The 21,081-nt window shown below is 41.2% G+C and overlaps 1 protein-coding gene across 3 annotated transcripts in view; it reads right to left on the bottom strand.

Moving 5' to 3' along the window:
- Positions 1-21,081, bottom strand: part of DLGAP2 (DLG associated protein 2) — a 462,298-nt gene that overhangs the window by 419,220 nt on the left and 21,997 nt on the right. Inside the window, exon 2 of one of the 3 annotated variants that reach the window (XM_040552625.1) lies at positions 4,735-4,844. The exons of the other annotated variants lie outside the window; for them this stretch is intronic. Coding sequence (XP_040408559.1) covers positions 4,735-4,749 — 15 coding nt within the window. The 5' untranslated portion in view covers positions 4,750-4,844. The remainder of the gene's footprint in view (positions 1-4,734; positions 4,845-21,081) is intronic. 3 annotated transcript variants of the gene reach the window in all.

Below are 21,081 nucleotides of genomic sequence, written 5' to 3'. Positions count from 1 at the left end.
TGTGCCCCAGTGAAACAACCGTATCACCTTTCCAGAGAACAACTTGCCAGCTGAGCTGACCTGCCAAATCTCATCGGAGCTACTCGAAGCCGGGGACGTGGCTCTCCCTTCGCCAGGGGGTGTCTGTGTCCCCCAGGCTCATGGCACAAGGTGACCCTCAGAGGGCTCACCAGCAATGTGCTGCACCCCGTCCGGCGGTGCTCCACCACTATAGGTGGTCATTGACGGCAGGTTTGCCACCACGTGGTCTCGTCTGAAACAGACTAGAGGGTCTTGGTTGGTATCCCACAGGCATCACAAGCCATTTGAGGTGCCCAACAATAGCGCACCTGGCCTCCAGCTCACTCTGCAGAAGCACGGAGCTCCACCACAGATCCAGTGCCAGCCCCACGAGATGCCACGGACACCCTCAAGTATCTCAGAAGACAACAAAAGACACAGGTGCTGGCAACTGAATTGAGCCCTTTGTGTTTAATAGACCTTCACATATGTCCCTTACCCAAATCAGTCTGATTAGAAAGCTCTGAAAATTTTGGCACCTGAAGGATCCTGCAGCAAGGAGCCTCACACCTATGTGCTGTATACAGACCCGTCTCCTTTCACATACCGTGAACCTGCCACCTGCAAGTTTTAGCTGATGACCCCTTGTCCCCATGTGGGTAGAAAGAGATGTTTTCCTTGTTCACTTTCTTCTTGCAACTTTTAGACCTTTCTCAGCTGCTTCTTTCCCAATCTAAAGCATTTCTGTATATTTAACTATATAACCAATGGTTTTTCAGAAGCTCTTTCATATTTTCTTCATCTTCTTTCCTCTTTGGTGTTCTCCACTTCTACAAGACCAGGCAAACAGCTTTCTTAGGTAAAACTGAAGTGGCTGCTCACTATTTACCAGTGCTGTGTGACCTGAAGTCTTGTTTGAGTAACTCCAAGCTTGATTACTATTTATTTTTATTTTTAAAAGGAACTGGTGACTAATGGGCTTAGTTTTCTCTACAATTTGGATAAGTGGTGAATTTATGTGTGGCCAGATTTGAATACAAAAGAAGTACACAAACAAATCTGTAGCTTAAGCTTGCAGCATGCACACCTGAGGGAAAGAAGTGCTTTGTATCGACCATGGGGATAAGTAACATCCATGTCCATAGTCCTGGAAATCAGCTGCTTCTGCCTGAATTTTAGACTGTCACAGTTCAGCAGCCTAACCAAAATGAGACACATATTAATGCTCCACTTTCAATGGCAATGGTGTCATCAGCTCTTGTAGAACAGTTGCTGTAAACTTTTACTTCCCCAGTAAGAAAAGGTATCATTTGACCTTGGGACGTAACTGAAAAATAAGCCATAAAGCTACACTGAAGAAAAAGCTCTTTAGGGGCATCACGAGGTAAACTAGGCCAGGTCAACCACAGGCAGAGCTATCATCCGATCCTCATGATGTTTTACCCTCTGAGAAAAGCCCACAGGGCTTTCCTACAGTGACTTTATCTCAGGATGGCTTGTGTCAGTGAGTTACCCTGCAGCAAAAACACGTTTTTAAAGCAAAAACTACATGCTGTAACCAACGAGTAAAAGCAGAGATAAAGAAAGCCATCAAGTCCCTTTTCGGTGTTTGTTGAGCTGTTTAGCCTGGCTGGCAGTTGGGCGCAAGGCAATTATTGATGTGCAAACAGCACTTTGCACACAGTTTTAATTTATATATTTAAATAGAAATCCCATTAATCTTTTATGTGCATACACTTCCCCTGCAACAAAAAATTACTCTTACAAAGTAAATTCATTTGATTGCAATATGAAGTTTCAGTACCACGCTCACCAGAAGCAAATATAATACACTTCTCCTGTCCCCAGTTTTATTGGTGCCCTTCTTTCTAAAGAAGCATTATGTTACAACATATTTCTGGTTTTCAGCGCTATTTTGTTGTTAATTCTGAGACTGAAATTATTCCCATAGTAATTTATACCCCTCTTCTTCCACATCCTTCAACCAAAGGAGAACAGAAAGATTTCAGATAGGAGAAATTGTCCTTTCTTTTCCTTAGGAATAGACTAGCAAAGGCAGTAACATTTAAGGGGAGAATCCCCAAAGCTTGCTCTGTCATTATATGCAGTCACCTAAAGTGACACAACTTCAGAATCACCGGTTTTGGTACAAAATGGTTTATGAGCAAGGGGAGAGTGGGAGACCTATGAGTTATTCAAACTTAGCTTACACCATCAGAGAGCACAGACCAGACCCTGAGCCTTTACAAAGCCATAGCTTTCTTGTTTTGCTTGTCATTGCTGTGATTAGCAGTGGGTGCTGGGCATAGTGGCTCCATCAGGATAACCATATGCAAATACAGCAGATGCTAGATGTTTTATTAAATAAGTTGCTAGAGTTGCAGTTATAAAGTATTTCACGCTGAAAATAATTACAAGCTGAAAAATAAAACTGAATAAAATACAGTTAAAAGGCTGCTGTACATTGGTGCCATATATGCATAGGGTATTGAAAGCATGATTTTAGAGGTCATCATATGTTTGTAACTAGTCTTCTCCAGAGAACCTGTAACATTTGGTTGTTATGTAGGAAAGCATGTAAGGAAAAAAACACTGAAAATATTAAGATTTTCATCTAGGTCAGCAAGAGTGGCTATAAAAGAAATATGAAAAAAGAAGGCAATGGAATAAAGACGATAGCTTTCAAGATTATAACTACCCTATATTCAACCCAATATTTTTAAATTGCTAGGCTTGGAAAAGGTCACAATCTTTATGATTCATTCACAATGTATTTCTTACTGGGTTACTTTTTATATGATAACATATATCTTCCTCCTCATAATGACACAGATTTACATCTCAAGCAGCTCGCCCATACTAATGGCCAACAGTTTACTTTGCAAAGCTGACCACAAACAGAGCTGTTAAAACTAATAGCCTTCAGTATTTTACAGTTACTGAACCTATACTATAAGGAAAATACTAAGATTTAAACAATCTGAGGCATGTATCTGGAAAAGACGGGCTTGGATTAATTTCCTTTTGCATTCTCAAGGTTCTCTCCATGAAATTCCTGCATTGCCACTTTAATTCCTCACGAAACACTTCTCATGCTGAAATATATTCTTAAAGAATGTGAGACAAGTAACTTAAACTGTGTTTTGTACTGTATCCATCACCTCTTCACTTTCATTATTCATTTCTCACCATCATATTTTTACTGTGTAATTAGAAACTGAAGTCAAAGCCTAGAAAACAGACGGCTTAAACAGGCTTTGTAAATGTCGCATAACAACTGTTCTGTGATCAGAGTTTTCAGATGAAGCTTTCATCCATATTTTTAGATATACTTTTGATAGTACATGGAGACTATAGAAATATTAATCAACTAGATATGACCACACAGAGAAAATGGAATCTACACAGCTGTATAAAATCTACTAGGTGTATATTCTGCCATACTTGACGTTATTTATAGTTCATATGGTTTATAATCCACCCTACCACCAGCTACCATAAAATTCAATTTCAGGTCCTACTCTTCTACTTACACAACCATGGCTTAATTAATTATTAACAAAAAAAGAGGAAAAAAAAAAAAAAAAGAAAAAAAAAGCCTACACTTAGTTCAAGCATTTTCAGAATTACAGTAACATATTGATTTTTTCAATGTAATAAAGCTAAATCAAATCCCAGCAGCACATGAGCATCTAGAATGTACTTAAGGCTTAGAATTTTTATTTCTTGAGCTTTAAGTTCAGGGGAAAGAAAACCTTGCACCAGAAATTTATGGTCATTCCGTAACATTATTCGGTCAATTAAAAGTAATATAGGTAACTAACACATACTCTCATATTGCTAGGAGAAGGTCAAGTACCCTGAATCTGATCTTTTTCTAATGTGTTCTGTGTCTAGGGCAAGCAGAGAAGGATAAAGCTGTCTTCGGTACAATGGGATCTTGCCTGGGAAGCAGCCACACTTTATCGAAAGCAACGCTAGAGGGCATTGCTGTAATATTCTTAGCCTGGAAGCTGACAACTTCAAGGCATTTCTTCCCATGAATGTTAATTGCCTCCACTTTTAACAGAATTGGTCTGTTTGTTAGCTGTTGCAATGCTGAAGTGTTAGCCATAAAAACTTCACTGCACTGAAGCAGCCAACGAGCTTTCTGGAAAGCGCTGTACTGTGCAGGGCCTGCTGCCAGCAGCCAAGGCCCGTGAGCAGACACGAGCCAGTCCCTTTGGGCCATGACCTGCCACTTCTGTGAAGCTACCACTGGTCCTCCCCATGTGTCACAAGTAACCCACGGCTGGCACCACCTCAGGGCACACCCAGGGCGGTTCTGGTTGCCACCATCGGTGCCCACTGGTCACCAACCGTTTTGATCCATCAGCAGGGCCTACAGCTCCCACAGACAGCCGCACCAGAAGCCCCCCCTGAAGCTAGCCCTGTCAAACCGATCTCAGCTGCAATCCATCTCAGCTGGGAGGTTTTAACAAAGTGCTCGGTGGGTTTCTATGCGGCAGAGAGCCAAGGAAGGAGGGTTTGGGGCAATTTGGGGAATGTCACCACGAAGGGAGTGATAAGCATTGCCCAGGAGCAATGACCTCTTCTTGGTCTCACCACCCCAGAGGCAGTCAGTATTCCGTGCTGTTCCCACCATCATGCCGAGGCCCAAAACTCATACGGTATTCTCAGCCCACTGTCTTTGCCAGAAATAAAGGCTTTTGCCCTAGGAGCTTAAAGCAGTACCTGAGATGTCCCCATAATGTGTGAGTCTCGTGCCTGCTGCAGGCATTCCCACGTAGCAGCAGTAGGTGAACTCGTGGTAGCTACTCTGGTGCTTCAGAGGATGAGAAATCCTAAGATAAGGAATGAATAGGAATGGGGAAATGCAATGAAAAAATGCAGAAGACCCCACCCCACCCCCACCCCCCCCCAAAAAAAAAAAAGAGAAAAAGAAAAAAAAAAAGGAAAGGGTTTTAAATTCATATTGTGTGCACACAGAGCAAAACCAAAAACATGGTCCCAAGCAGCTTTTAATTCAATTAAGCACAGCAATGTAGCATGAAACAAGCAAGCACAGGGACACATACTGCATGGCAACAATCGTACTACAGAAAAACCTTTCTGATGTATCCAGTTTTGCTATAGTATACTGCAAAGGTTTACAGCAATCCTTTTGCTCTTTACATGCAAGGTACAGGAAAACTGCAAAAATCTGGAACTGTATGATCTAATCATTCATTCACAAAGCATGTTGGACATTATCTTTTGAAAAGATTAAATTAAAGAAAGAGCTGAGCTTGTTTAGGATGATCAGCATTGAAGCACAGGTAACAGAAGTCCAGTGAATGGAAAATGCAATGTATTACTATATTGAACCCTCCTCTACTCAACTCAAGAAACATGATACAACAATGGAAAAAGGAAATGTTATGTCATTAACAAAAATGAGTTAAAATAATGATGCTAACTAATACCCAGAACCTCCTGGGTCAAATCAATAAAACCACCTGTGCAGTCAGACAAGTTTTATATTGGCATAAAAATAGATAGATAGATAGATAGATAGATAGATAAAGCATGAAGGTGCACTTTTGGGGAAGATTGTTTCATTTTTGATGAGAAATTTGCAAACAGAAACACACATGGAAAAAACTGTATATTGAATCTGATGTATTTGAAAGTCATCAGACTTATTGTGTGTACCCCAAGAGCTGACCCACACATGAGCAGGCATCATGTCTGGACAACAGTGCTGTTAAATCAATACACATCAAAGCTCTGGGGATATCCAAGGGACACTTTGAACAACATGGCAACTCAACTGACAAACAGAAACTTACTAATCTGCCACAGTTCAGGCTCATTGCATTATATACTCACACCCTGTCCTTGGTTCACTAATTGATGAAACAACAGAAGCTGAATTTCATGGCAAAATTTGATCATCCCCAGCTGAAGCTTCACTGAGGTGGCCCTGAGGGAGTTCCCTGGGAGCTGGTGGCAGATGCAAGGGCTAAGACACTGACATATTGGCAGCTATTTCTTCAACTGTCTGTGAAAGGAGCTAAAAAGTAAGGAGAGAAGAAAAAGCTAATAACCTGGACCCGAAAGGACACGGACAAGTCCTCAGATGCCATTATTTGTACAGTATTCAAGGAATTAAGGTTTTGGCTTTCTTCCATTATGCTAAGCAATGCAGTACCTCTATTCCAACTGGATGCCCAGACATCTTGAGTCAACAGCATCCAAAATTCAATATTCTTTTCTATTCTACTCAGTTTTTAGGCTTCCTATACCATATCCAAAGAAATCAGAGGTACCTAACAATGTGTCCCACCAAGGGCAGTACACCAAAGCAACCTACTGCAGGCTATGGAGATGGGTATATTTTACTACCACTTTTTTTTTTTTTTTCTTGAATTCAAGAGCTTTCCAGAAAACAATGGGGAGGAATTTCATTCTCTTTGGGGACTGATGCACTAAGCCCTTAGTCCTGGATCCACATTAGGAAATATTTTCTTTTTTCTTTCATAAACTTTAGATGTCCTTTCTTTCATAAAAGATGAACAGAGAAATCTGACTTGGTAGTGGCAAGATTTGGGCTCCGTAAAATATTCCCATGAATTCTCACTGTAAATATGGCCACTCCTACATGTAGGAGCAGGTGGAGCCTTACCAACAGAAACTTGTTACTTCATGTTACGACTTTCTTTGGATTTGTATACCTACCTCCTGCCTAGAGTTCTTTTAAGATTTAATTCTTTATGTGCATTCTTAGTAGACCAGGCTGCATTAAGAAAAGAGCTGTCTTACAAACCTGTAATCCCACGGAGCCTGGATGATGCCCAGACACCACCAGAAACCCCTGCAAGAAAGAAAACTGAGCCGTCTTCTCAGCCACACCACTCCAAAGACCAATACAACAGCTGAAGACCTGGAACCACTCACTCCTAAGATAAAAGCACCCTGAGGAACATGGTGACCTTTTAATAACAGGGATATCTCAGTTCCCTCCTCCCAAAATACAGGGCTGCATCAGGGCTACTTTCAGGGGGTGCTCCTGCAGGCAAGCAATGTGGATGTGTAGCTGCATTCGCCTTCATCTCATCCTGAGGCTGCATACAGCAGCATAGAAACAGCCATAAACAATTTTGTTAGATACACTGGCATTTAAAACTGAGCTAAGCTCTTTGGTTTGATTTACAGTAGAAATGGAGCATTTTTATTTTAGCAAAATCAAATCAAATCTAAACAATTCCTACTCAGAAGCCAGTAAAATCATTTTTTCCATAGCCTTTAGAAATGAAATGTTAGTTTGACTTGCCTGTCAGCACTGAACACTGAATTACAGCTCATCTCCTCTCAGTCTAACAAATACTATTTGCACATACCAAGTCAGTCTATATGATGTTGGAGAATTCATCCTTGCATCCCACTAGTTTTCCTCTGTACAGTGTGGTCTACATTCTTGCTTAATGCTTATTTCCCCACTGCTTCACTGTACGCTGGTTCACAGAGAACAGACAGGCTGGCTTATATGGGAAACAGATTTCACCATTACAGGATAAAGTGGCAATTTGGCTTTCTCTGAATTTTATCCCAAACTCCACCGAGATGACAAAAACAGCATTGACTAACCGTACTACCCATGGCTACGATGGGAGGGGAGCAAACCCACAAGGTCTCAAAAACCTTCTCCTCCACCTGTGTTCTCCTACCTTTGGAGAGACACTTGGGGACAGGATGATGAGAAATATATGTGAAGCTAGTAATTCCCCATTAAAAAGTATAAATATTACTTGTGTTTATCATTGTTTATATCCTTAATTGCTGTTTTTAAACAACAGACTGGATTCATTTGGATTGGACTGGATTGGATTGGTTTGGATTAATGGAATTAGTTTATCGAAATTGGATTTATTTCCAGGTGCTCCCCATCCCTCAGTGCGGAGGGGTTGAGACCGACCACCCTCCTGGCATCAACCTCTCTGTCCGCTCCTCACCTTGTGCAGGGCCAGCAAGCAGAAAACCAGTGGACTCTTTGGTTATACTTACTTGCTCCTGAAGCTAAGCAAAGGCTAGCAGAAAATTTTTATCATCTTAGAACTCAGCTGCCTTTGAAGCATACTGCTGCCTGGTGCAATGGCTACTTTACATGACATTATATGATATATACAACACAGATCATAAGTACCGTACACCACAGTTTACATTCTTCTTGCTGAGAATATCACTGAAAATCTAGTCCATGTTTCCTAAAACTAACGATTTGCCTGGACCACTTCAGTTTTGTTGATAAATTCACCGAAGTATATAAACAGCAGTATATTCACCAAAATATTTTCAAAGGCTCTTTTTGGAATAAGGACTTTCCAGTACCATAGGACTATAGAAGAAGACTTTCTAGCATTACAGGCCCTTACTCTCACCTACACTAGGTCAGTGGGAGGAAGCATGCTACCAAGCAAACAGATGCAATGCTTGCAAGAGGCCCAGAGAATGCCCCCATAGCTTCAAGCATCCTACTTGGAGGTGAGAGGCCATTTCTCTCAGGCAGGGCAAGAAGATGCCTCTTGTGAATACCCCAGGATTCAGAACAGGACTAAAACCACAGCAGGGTGTTGACTTTGTTTCAAAACAAAACCTTAAAATAAAATATATTTTTTTAAAAAAAAGGAAGAAAGGGTGTCATAATATGTGCTTAAGAGAATTTAATATTATCAGAGCCTGAATAGAGGAAGGTCCCCACCATATGCATCTAAATCTTGCAAAAGTCTAAAATTTAGGTCACATCTATTTAGGACACTGAGCATCCCTTCTGGCTAGTTCGACAAGACTTCACACTGAGCTACGTGAAGAGCTGTCTTGTTTGACATGCTAGCCACTTCACATCCAATCCTGAAATGCTCTTTTCTCCCCAGGTACCATATAAAGTTTCCATGGGCTTCATCTCAGGACTGAGGACTCTGCTCTCAGGAGATGGGACCAGAAATAAGGAACTGCAGTGCTGGGGATGAGTGCACACATCTTTCACAGTGGCATTCCTGAGATCTCTCAAAGTGCTTTGTTGGCAAAGGTGCCTAAAAATGAGTGCGCTACTCTAAGTCATCTGAATAGCATGCTGTGTCTTTGTGTAAAGAAGAGTCTGGCCAAATTTATCTTAACTATAGACTTACTAATACTTGGGTCATACATTAGGAAAATCCATCAGGATTATTAGGAATTTTTTCTCATATGCATATGCACAGTCAGTTCTTAATCCTCAGCGTTCTTAAATTAGTATTCCTCCAAATTGCCAAGCCTAAATTCCTCCAAACAGTCATTATCTGAAAGCTTTCGCATGGAGCCTATGATTCATTCAGTCCTGTGTATATTCTTTGTCTGATCCTATGCCCCCAATGGTTCAGGAGAATATAGATGCAATTTCAGAGGGCCATTTGTATAAAGTATCCTTTGAAGTATGAAGACTACAGGATATGTAATAACTCAAATAAAACCAGTACATCTAAGAACGGGACAGCATGCATCAGTTTAATGTTTTCCTTTTACTCTAATCTAATGCATTACCCAAGTGCTTACTAGTCTTTGAACTAACACAAAACTTGGGGAATTTTAAAGTAGGAAATACAGGAGATAAATGGAATGGAGAGCATCTCATCATCAGCTGGGGTTGTACAACTACCAGATTTAGTGTAAAAATTGACATTTGTAAGCTCATTGTTTACACTGCAGTCTAGTTTTCAAAGTAGATTCTGCATTTGGGCATTATTTTAGACTTTGGCCCAAGCAATAGCAAAATTACAAAAGGAGGATTATTTGGATAATACGTAGCAGGAGGGACAAGCGTAAACAGGCAACGGTAATGTTTAATTTGTGAACTAAAGCTTTCTCCTTCCACGCAATAACTTGTGGTAACATCGACACAGGAAATATATGCCCTCACTGCTAATATAGAATACAGAAGGTGTTTTTCAGTTCTTTTCACAGAGTAGTCCGACTGTCTAGTTACCCATGTGTGGATCCACTGCAGGCTAAGGAAGTATCAGGTATCAAAAGTTATCCAAACTTGAGAGAAGAAGCATGTTGGAGTGAGAAACAAATCAGCTATAAACCACTAATTGTTGAAAAAAAAATCATTTTCTTTGGAACACAGTGAAACTGAGTTATTACCTTCTCATTTGCTCAAGTAGCCATCTTGCACTTCAATGGATTTATTGATGAACAACTTAGAAAAAGACCTAGTAAGTACCTTGGAAACTTTAAGGCACATTTTTATTGTTCACAAGTGAGATCCCTTGAGCTTGCAACACTGCTGCAGATGAATAAGCTGGGTGACCATATGTGAAGAATGTAAGAATTTACAAGCTTTGGCTTTCCCTGCTTATTTCCTTATTATTCAAATTATACAGGTAATTCTCTTGAATATTCATGTAATATATACACAGATATATTTTATACACAAATAGATTACACAAATATTCAAGATAATTACGACAACTCTTTTCTTTCATTGTGGGAGATCCCCATGCATCAAGGAAGACACTCACCCCTGTAGCTATAAATCCGTACCTATTGTCTCTGCACGTGTGTCTCAGGTCTGGAACAAAACTTTAAAATGCCTGTTTTGTTTACTTATTTGATAATCGTTTGTAAGGATTAGCTAGTGTTATTTTAGGCATAGGTAGAACACTTCATGAAAACCTTTAATTAGGTATTATTAATATGGTATAATTGCTAAGTGATATCTGTAGACAATTTATTCAGGAGAGCAAGTGAATGTAAGACTTCTAAAAATAGAGAAAGAGAGACAAAAAGAGAGACCTTTTCTTGTGCAAATTTCAGACTGCAATGGGTATGGTCTCCACCCCAACATTTTTTTTAATACTCTTTAAAAGAATACGAAGATGCTCTCCATTTGTAATAAAGAGAAGTGAAGCCGAGGAAGGTGTTTTCAAAATATCAACTTTGAAAAATAAAATTCTTTACATCATCTTATCTTCATCTTAAAAGAAATCAACTTTTAGAAGTTCTAGAACTCTTAAACACACTGTGGTGTTTTTTTATAAGCACATCTTTATCTCCGAACTCCAAGGAGACCATGCCCTTGGTATGATTTGGAAATGCTTCATTTAAGGGAACATTTTATTGACACTGAAATGTGAGTATATAAGTAGTAGTATAACCTTTTATGTACATTTGAATCTGGTTTCGATGTAATAGCAAGCTTTTATACAATAATTGTTTGATGCTGTAATTATGAAAGTAGTAAAATGTTTGATGTTATAGATACAGCAAGTTCATCTGCAGAATGAGTTTGTTATAGAGCAGCAGCAATGACTCACCTCAGCTACCAAAGACTGATGAAATGTAGGGGTAGCGCTGGCAGAGGCCTGATACAGTGCAGGAAACCTAACGATGCTCTGAGAGGTTCCTCACAAATGAAAAACACTTTCAACTCTGTGGCATATGTATCAGCAGATTGCAAATTCATGTGCTGGAGAGGCTTCCAAAACAATCTCACAAAGACTGCTGAACACCAATGAAAGGGCAACAGTGCCTGGTATTTGAAACCAGCCAGCCCACCAAAGTATGGAGATTTTTTCTTCCTTTCCTCTTTCTTCAGAATGATTTGGAAAAGAAAGGACATGAATTTCTCTGAACAGCAAAAATAAAGAGCAACACTTTCCATTCTAGCCTATTAATTTCCACAAACTAACAGGAGCCGCAAGGAACAAAGAAGAGAGAACAAAATACCAAGTAGCATTATCCTTCTACCAGTACTTTTGCAATGAGATGGCACCCCTGAGACATTAATATCATTGCTGAAAGGGATTTTAAGCAATGCACCAGAGTGCAAGATCACTTGGAAATCGCATTATTGCCTAGATTGGTTGAAGTTTGTCCTCATGTACCTTACTGAAGTGAAAACTGAAAGTGGCCCTGCCACTTGCATCAGTCAGGGGAGAGCTTTGTTTCCTGTTGTCTTAAAGATACAGCCTAGGAAAACTATTGAGAAAATATTAAAATAATGCGACAACCCTCTCTGGGCTGGAGGAATAAAACAGCAGTCCACAGTGAAATTTTAAAATCAACCAATTTATGAATCAAAATAATTGGAAAAGGACTTTTTCAGAAGTGCGACGACTAGCTGTCACCTTTCTACGGACCAAATGGTTTTAATAATGAAATAACATTGAAACTTCCTAACCAAACAGATTGAATCAGTTCTGTATTAGCAGTCACCTGCATAAGTGCTGGCACATCCCACGGTGGATGTTGACCCCTGCCCAAAACACAGCTACAAGTTGATGAGTTAGAACATCAGAGAGTTCAACAATAATAAACACTTCCAAATAATTGTCCCAGACACAAAGCAGCAACCAAAAACCTTTAATGTTAAATGGGTCTAACAGGCAAACTATTGAACAACCATCACAGACTAACTGGACATCTAAGGAAAAAAGGAAGTTTGATGCAAAATTTCCCCTCCACTCAGCAGCGGTGAGGCTGCACATCTATACTGTGTCCAGTTCTGGGCCTCGCAGTACGAGAGCTACTGAGCTACTGGAGAGAGTCCAGCAAAGGGCCATGAAGACGATGAAAACACTGGAGCATCTCTCCTATGAGGAAAGGCTGAGACCTGGGACTGTTTACCCTGGAGAAGAGGGGGCTCAGGGCTCTCATCAATGTCTATAAACAGCTTAAGGAAGGGTGCAAAGAGGATGGAACCAGGCTCTTTTCAGTGGTGCCCAGTGCCAGGACGAAGGCAATGTCACAAACTGGAACACAAGAGGTGTCCATCAGGCAGCACCACGAGGCATGGCGGGGGATGGCTGTGGGATGGGGAGCTTCCCAGCCTCTGTTCCACAGCAGAAGTCTGGGAAGGGTAGGAGAGGTGCGAAGGAAGATGGGGAAGGGTGGGGCTGGGAGTGGTGCTAACCCAAACGCCACTATCTGGATTGGCTCCAAGGGGACCTGTGACTAGCGGGAAGGAGCAGACATGGTACTAAGGGGAGAGGAGGATGCAAAGTCACCGAGAACTGCCTAGAAATGTTAGGAACTGCTACATTAAAACTAAGTAACCTTCTTAAATTAACATGAATTCGCTTTCTCCCGTGAAAAGAGAAGTCACTCTAATGTGTCTGGATAAGATAACATACAAGCAGATAAACATACAAATTGACTATGGCTTTCAAGTACTTTCCTTTAATGTTTTGTCTCACTAGCTAAATGCTTCCTACATAGTAGCTGGGGAGTAGCAAGATGAAGATGCAGGAGCATTCAAGCAGACTTGAATAACAGCAGAGCTGGAACGGCACCTAGATTCTGGTAGCAATGTAGGTTAAAGGCTGAGCTTACCTCCCGACACAGAACAGGCATAAGACCTGACACCGGGAGGACTGGCTCCAGAGGGACCAGAAATGGGACAGAGATACTATTAATTCCATAACTGTGTCACCAGTCTCAAGCAAGGACTTATGGCCAGAAACTTCTCAGAACTGTACAAACCCATCTCATGCTTCTAGTCCTCTGTCTATACAATATATATATGATTGCCTACATCTTTAAAGATATGGCCAACCATTTTCTGGTACGGTAATACACCTTGAAATACTCTCTATTGGTATAATAATAAAGATAATACTCCTTCATGGAAAGAGATGTTCTAAAAACTAGAAATCGTTCATATAGGAGGCACAGATTAATATTTTAATCTTTTCCCCACTGGTTACTGAGAAAAATGGTGTAATAAAAACAAAGAACTCCCAATTGTTTCTGAAAACCTTCTGAGCAAAAATAAATCACTTGAACTCCAGAGATATTTTTGACAGTGAGCTAAAGGTGTATTATAAGAGAGTAGGAGGCTTGGTGGGTGAATATAATAGCTGCTTACCTAGGAGGGGTGTATTGGAATCTATACAGAGAAATGTGTCGTTGCCCCCATTTTATGGACATCAGCCAGAACAGCAGTCCCATAATTCATTTCTGATAGCAATTCTGGTGAGTGTGGTAGGTTTTTTTAAAGCAGAGCCATGTATCAGCAATAAACACAATTATTCAGTTAGATGGCAAAAGATGGTGTAGCACCTCTGCTCCCAGTAAATCCTATTTTTCTCATTTTCATAAGAACAGAAGAATTGAAAGAGTAAAACTTTTCAGTTTTGGTGTTCCACTTCACATTTCTCATCTAGATCTTCACGTAGCTAACTATTACTATCTCCTCAGTATTTTCTAATAACTTCTTAATGACCTAAATGTAAACCTGCATTCAAGCACTGACAGTTTGAAAAATGTTTTGCCCTATTAAGAGAATTCCTTTGAAACGCAAATAGTGATTTATCTTAAAATATTTTGTTAATTTATTGTGTAGTGCTAGTACATGTAGTGCATTATACACCAAGCTCTCTAGTGAGCCTTGACAAAACAGATTTAAAGGAGGTATGAACTAAGATAATATGGTTTGGTTATATAAGATATTGTTAAATTCTCTTCCTGTCTGGGGTCTTCTCTTTTATAGACTTCTGTTAGGACTCTGTCAGGATTTTGCTTTGGCCAACTTGGCTAATACAAACAAAATTACAGTTGCGCCTCCACGTTTACCATGGGCAATTTTGCTCAGATTCACGTCACTCATACAGTAAACTAAATAACCAGTAAATTGTTTCAATATTCTGAGTTAGAGGTGGCTTAAATATCTTTGTTAATCTTTAATTATTTCAGCTGAACCTTCATTCACAGTGCAATGTAATCCATGACTAACACTTCTATTACGATTTTTTTTTTCTGCTGGAGTGTTCCTTACCTTCAAGACTCATCTTTGCTGAATCTTAGCATCTGATTTGCAAAGCCAGGGATGCTGTCCAAAAATATGTTCCAGTTTCCGTACAGTATGTACTCCCAACAAAGTGTTTCACATGCATTTTTAGTTAGTGCTCAGTATTCCACATTAAGCTTAGCTGTCAGTTCCAGCATTCATAATTACATTGGTTGACCATACAAACAAAGCTGAGGTCTGTTTGTTTTTCACTAATGTGACCAATATAATTAGCACTTCATGAGCCCTGCTATAAACAAAATATTGGGTCAAATCAGTTATTGGTATAACTCCATTGAAAACAACAGAATTACCCCTGAGAATAATTTAGCCTATTTAGTTTTCATTTAATTGCAAATACTTACCTGTAATCATCTGCTTATTAAAACACAGCTACATCCATTTTAGTTGATAGCTCTGGGCCACATCCAAAGGCCATTCTAATCAGTGGAAGACTTTGCACTGACGTCAGAGGAACTTAGCTTGTGTCCAATATATGCTACACTTGAGACTTTGAACTCCACAGAAAACACACTATTCATTATCTTGGTCACAGAGCTGAGGGTACTGAATTAAACTGAGACCACCTTTGCCTGACCAAACAGCCCTACGGCAGGAGAGGCTCAACAGCTGTCCCTCTCCAAAACCCACAGCCAAGGCAGTGTGATAAAACAGGAAAGGCAGAGGAGGGAATTTAGAAGTGGGATTATAAATCATCGCATGAAATGGCAGCCCAGAATAAAAAGGTTGATGAATACCTGGCAGTGCTTTATGCCATCTCAATACCCTGCTTTACTGCTTCCCCAGCAGAAGAAAGTCTTACACAAGCACCTCCTGTCACAAGCAAACAGGCACATTTAGGAGTTTATAGCAAGAGTCTTGTGGCCTAAATTTGAAACTTCTGATAAAAAGAAAGGAAGCACCTGAGTCTCTTATATACTATAATGAAAATACAATATGTTTCAAGGTGGGAACCAAATGTTGGCTGCGACCTACAATGCCTTGTGTGATTTGGGACCATATTACTTGAGAAATTGCTTCTGTCCCTGTGAAATCATACTGCAGCCAAGATCCACAGGGATGTTCAACTGTATTTTTATGGTATAAATGAGAAAGATTTTTTGTGATGGGGTCTCAGTTTGGGATTCATTTACCCCCAGGGTTTCTGAATGCTCAGGTCTGTTAACCTTCAAAGTGTGCTGTAAAACTCCTCTCTCCTCTCTTTTCTTAGGCTATGGTACAAGGACATGCTAAAAGCAGTGGAAAATTCATGAGCTGTCCTCTAGTACTACTTAATGTCTGTTAACGTATAGAAAAGATAAGCAGAACACAGCTGTACTTGTTGCATTGCCTGTAATTACAGCTTATGTATTAAAAGGAAAGGGGCATGTAGGACAGGTGAAGGAAAAGTGCTGACTGGTGAGTTATTAAACCCAACTCACCAGTGCTAGTCGCGTGGTAAGCTCAGAACTGGAAACTCATCTAGTCAGCCATTCTGCCCCAAAACAGTATTGTCTTCCCTCTATTGCTACTTCATTGCTACTGTCTGCTTTAATTTCTTCTGTTTGGAAAAAGAAATCACTTACTGTAATTCCCTACTCTATTTTCTCTCATTTCATCTCTGTCTTCTTTGTTCCTTTTCTCTCTTATTCTGTAGAATAGTAATTTCCATTTTTTTTCAAGAAGTTGATGACTTGAGGCAGGAAATCTTGGATGCAATTTAAGGGGAGGAACCTCCCACTCTTTGCTGACCGATGGGTAACAATCATAGCCTGGTAATCAGCTCTGGTAAATGTCATAATTTCCTCTGTCAGCCTGTTTCAGACTTTATAGCCTAAAGTCTCCATGAGCAACAAGAGGCAGTCTTGGGAGGAGCATGGGTTGAGGACCACTGGTCCCTGACAAGCAACATCCAGGAGTCAAGTTCAGATATTCAAAGTAGTACTTTTAGCTCTAAAATCTATGAATCAATAACGCTCTACTCTACACCCCACAGTGTCATCTTCTTTCTAGACCACAAGTGTAACTGGCCACTACACCTGCCTCACAGCAGTGCCTCAAGCAGGGTGAGCAGGCCACCCCCATGCTTCATGCAATGTAATGTGCAGCAGAAACACCATTTGATGTGGAGAATTTATAGATTGGATAAGATATTTCTACAAAAGGAGAAGAGGGAAAGCCAAGTGACGATGGAAACACTGAAAGTTCCCATGACACTACGCTGGATATGAGGAATAGGGTTTCCTCAGTGATACATCCTGCCCAAGAGAATTGAGTGTCAATTAGACTTGTCGAGATATCAGCAGAACTGCTTGAAAAGATAAAAAGTGACAGAGGACTCTAAGGTATAATTCATGAGGTCCAGGAGAGGAAATCTGACACAAGAAAGGCCTGAAGGGAGCTAAGGAATAAAGGTACAGTGTGAAATCGAGGAAGCTGAAGCAGCATTTAGTCTGTGCTTAGAAACCTGTGTGGTGGTTTCACCTTGCTGGGCAGCTAAACTCCACCACAACTGCTCTCTCACTCCCCCCACTCAAAGTAATGGGGAGAAAATACAGTGCAAAAGGGCTCAAGAGTTGAGATAAGGACAGGGAGATTGCTCACCAATTACTGTCACAGGCAAAACAGACTCAGCACTGGGAGATTAATGTAATTTATTGCCTATCACTAGCAGACTAGAGCAGTGAGAACTAAAAGTAAACTTTCTCCCCCATCCACCCTCTTCTACCTCCTCCACCCCCTCCACACAAGCAACACATGGGAACAGGGAATGAGGGCTGCAGTCAGTCCCTAACGCTTCATCTCCTCCACTCCTTCACGGTCCCTCTCTGCCCCTGCTCCATGTGGGGTCCCTCCCACGGGATGCCGTCCTTCCCAAACTGAGCCTGCGGGGGCTGCCCACAGGCAGCAGCTCTTCAAGAACTGCTCCCACATGGCTCCGTACCACGGGGTCCATCCCCCAGGACCAAACTGCTCCAGCACGAGTCCCCCACATGTGGGCAGCAGCTGCCCCCAGACCCCCTGCTCCTGCGTGGGCTCCTCTCCACGGGCTGCAGCTCCGGCCCAGGGCCTGCTCCTGCGGGGGCTCTCCATGGGCCGCAGCCTCCTCCAGGCCACATCCACCTGCTCCACCGGGGGCTCCTCCACGGGCTGCAGCGTGGAGATCTGCTCCATGTGGGACCCATGGGCTGCAGGGGGACAGCCTGCTCCACCAGGGGCCTCTCCACAGGCCACAAGGGAACTTCTGCTGCATGCCTGGAGGACCTCCTGCCCTCCTTCTGCACTGACCTTGGGGGCTGCAGGGCTGCTTCTCTCACATGTTCCCACTCCTCTCTCCCAGATGCTGTTGCACACCAGTTATTTTTCCCTTCCTTCAATCTGCTCTCCCAGAGGCCCACCCAGCATCGCTCCCTGGCTCGGCTCTGGCCAGCAGCAGGTTCCTTTTGGAGCTGGCTGGAGCTGGCTCTGATCAGACATGGGGCAGCCGCTGGGCTCTGCTCACAAAGGCCACCCCTGCAGCTGTCCCGCTACCAAACCATTGCCACATAAACCCAATACAACCTGCAAACATAAAACTATATTAAACCACAACAGTTAACTTAATTAATTTAAGTGGGTAATTCCACAGACGGAAGTATTGGCAGTATTGGGTACTATCTTTCTGTAGACTCTGAGATACAGGGAAGAAGCAGTAACCCTTAGAAATCAATTACATATTAATTTCCACTACAAAATATTTGCCATTTCCTTTGAAATGTTCTCTCCACAATTTTCTCATACTTCAAAATTTAGCAGGTACATAAATCAAGGGGGTACTTTTTGCGTTGCCTTGGGGGGGAAAAAGAAAAAAAAAAAAAAAAAAGGAAATTATTTGGAGAGGATCACAGAGCACTGACATTTCTCTTCCATGCCCCAGATACCACAGGGCACTGCTGTCAGTGGTATTACTCGCTATTTTACTTCTACTATGCAAACGTTGCTTTAGAATTAATATTGGTTAGGAAGAATTTCATAACGTATATATTTCACTCAGAACAATATCTGGTTCTTGAAAACACTTTTTAAGAGAGTTATTTTAGTGATACTGGGAAAAATAGCTAATAGTCTCTTATCTTGAGCACTGACCAGTGATGTGGAAAAGGCAAATTAAGTTAAGCCACTAATTCTATTTGCAGTAAGAGCTGAATGCTGCCCTTTCACTTTATAGGGAAACACCTGAAGCATCCTGACAGTATTCAGTTCAAAGGAAATGGAAAGCTAAGTGCTGTCTGATATGGGTATGAATAAATTTAGTTTGTTTTAAACACTTAAAACAGAAAGCATCTAGAACAGCATTCCGAAATATGAAAAAGAGGGCAAAAAAAAAAGGAAAGGGAAAGGGAAAGGGAAAGGGAAAGGGAAAGGGAAAGGGAAAGGGAAAGGGAAAGGGAAAGGGAAAGGGAAAGGGAAAGGGAAAGGGAAAGGGAAAGGGAAAGGGAAAGGGAAAGGGAAAGGGAAGGGAAAGGGAAAGGGAAAGGGAAGGGGAAGGGGAAGGGGAAGGGGAAGGGGAAGGGGAAGGGAAGGGAAGGGGAAAGGGAAAGGGAAAGGGAAGGGAAGGGAAGGGAAGGGAAGGGAAGGGAAGGGAAGGGAAGGGAAGGGAAGGGAAGGGAAGGGAAGGGAAGGGAAGGGAAGGGAAGGGAAGGGAAGGGAAGGGAAGGGAAGGGAAGGGAAGGGAAGGGAAGGGAAGGGAAGGGAAGGGAAGGGAAGGGAAGGGAAGGGAAGGGAAGGGAAGGGAAGGGAAGGGAAGGGAAGGGAAGGGAAGGGAAGGGAAGGGAAGGGAAGGGAAGGGAAGGGAAGGGAAGGGAAGGGAAGGGAAGGGAAGGGACTTAAATCAGTTTTATTGAGGTATATCATGATGTTATCTCAGCGGTCCAAGTGACTTTTTTCAGTCCTAGATACTGTGTCCCTGACAGGGTAATTTTTAATGAAATTCTTGCTTTTGGGGCAGGCCCATTCCAGTATCTCACCATTACAAAATGAAGCAGCCATGTCAGGTCAAAAGGAAAAAAAAGAAAAAAGGGAAGAAAAGGAAAGAAAATCATCAAATGTTTCTGATGCATCTTTTATGTCTTTTTCTCATGCCAGTCTTATCTGGCATGGTAACATTTTGTGGAAAAGGCACTTGTTGTTTTGCAGCCTTAAACAAGACATTACCTTTCTCTGTCAGCATGTTTGCTTTCTCACCACTTGTGTTTTAGACCGTGTTACTCATGCAGATTTTAAGAAGCAAATACAGTCGGGACCTTTAGACATATGTTCCACTGCAATGCAAATAAAATAAGAGAAATGCAGCAAAACTAAGCCATGTAGCTACAGTGTCTTTCAAAATCATCCAAATACCTGTGCGTACTGCTGAATGCATTTCCCACCATTCCCAGTTATCACCCATCTTCTCCCCATGACTGGTCTAACTAAAATAAATGCCTTCTGCTCCTATTGGATCAATTAATTCTTAAGCATGAGTGACAGAAAGTATGGTAGCTAATATGTATGCTAGCGATGCACAATTCATTAAAAATATTAACATTTTTTAGTTACAGAAGGATCTAGACAAGTAAAATGAAATATTTGTTGTAAAGTTGTAAAGTCAGGAACCTGAAAGTCAGGGAACATGAAATACTTTTATTTGGGCACTTCTGAATATGCATTAGGATGCAAACTGAAATTACACAGTGACTGACTGATGATCAGGAGGACTCCCATTTCATTTATTAAGTGTACAAAATAATTGTCACTCTGCAGAAAGCTATGTTAATGATTAAGGAAACTCTGTTGTTGCTAAGGATAATAACAGCCATACTTCACTAAGTATACACCGAAGAGGACATTAAATTACTTCAGAGAACAAGATAAATGAAACAACACAAGAACATCCAACATCTAGGCCACATACAGAATTGCTCAGAAGAGATTCACCAAGCCCTAACTGCAAAGTACATGAGGGGCTGAAACTGCAAGCAAAGAAATATTTCCATGTTACTCAAGGAAGAGGAAAAATAAAACACACACACACACACACACAACAACAAAGAAGGCATTACTTCAGTCTCTAAAATTTACCAGGGAAATCAAATGAATTCTATGCTCCTATAAAACAAACTGAAAAGCTCAAAGAAGGATAACCTTTTAATCTGTAAAGGGATAACAATTAACAATATATAATTACAGATTTAGAAAGTCAAAACCTGATAGCGAAAGGCTTACATGGGATACATTAATTAAAATAGTTTTGATAA

This window comes from Cygnus olor, chromosome 3, assembly GCF_009769625.2.
Source record: "Cygnus olor isolate bCygOlo1 chromosome 3, bCygOlo1.pri.v2, whole genome shotgun sequence".
Classification (NCBI taxonomy): domain Eukaryota; kingdom Metazoa; phylum Chordata; class Aves; order Anseriformes; family Anatidae; genus Cygnus; species Cygnus olor.
This window is presented reverse-complemented; position numbering and strand designations above follow the sequence as displayed.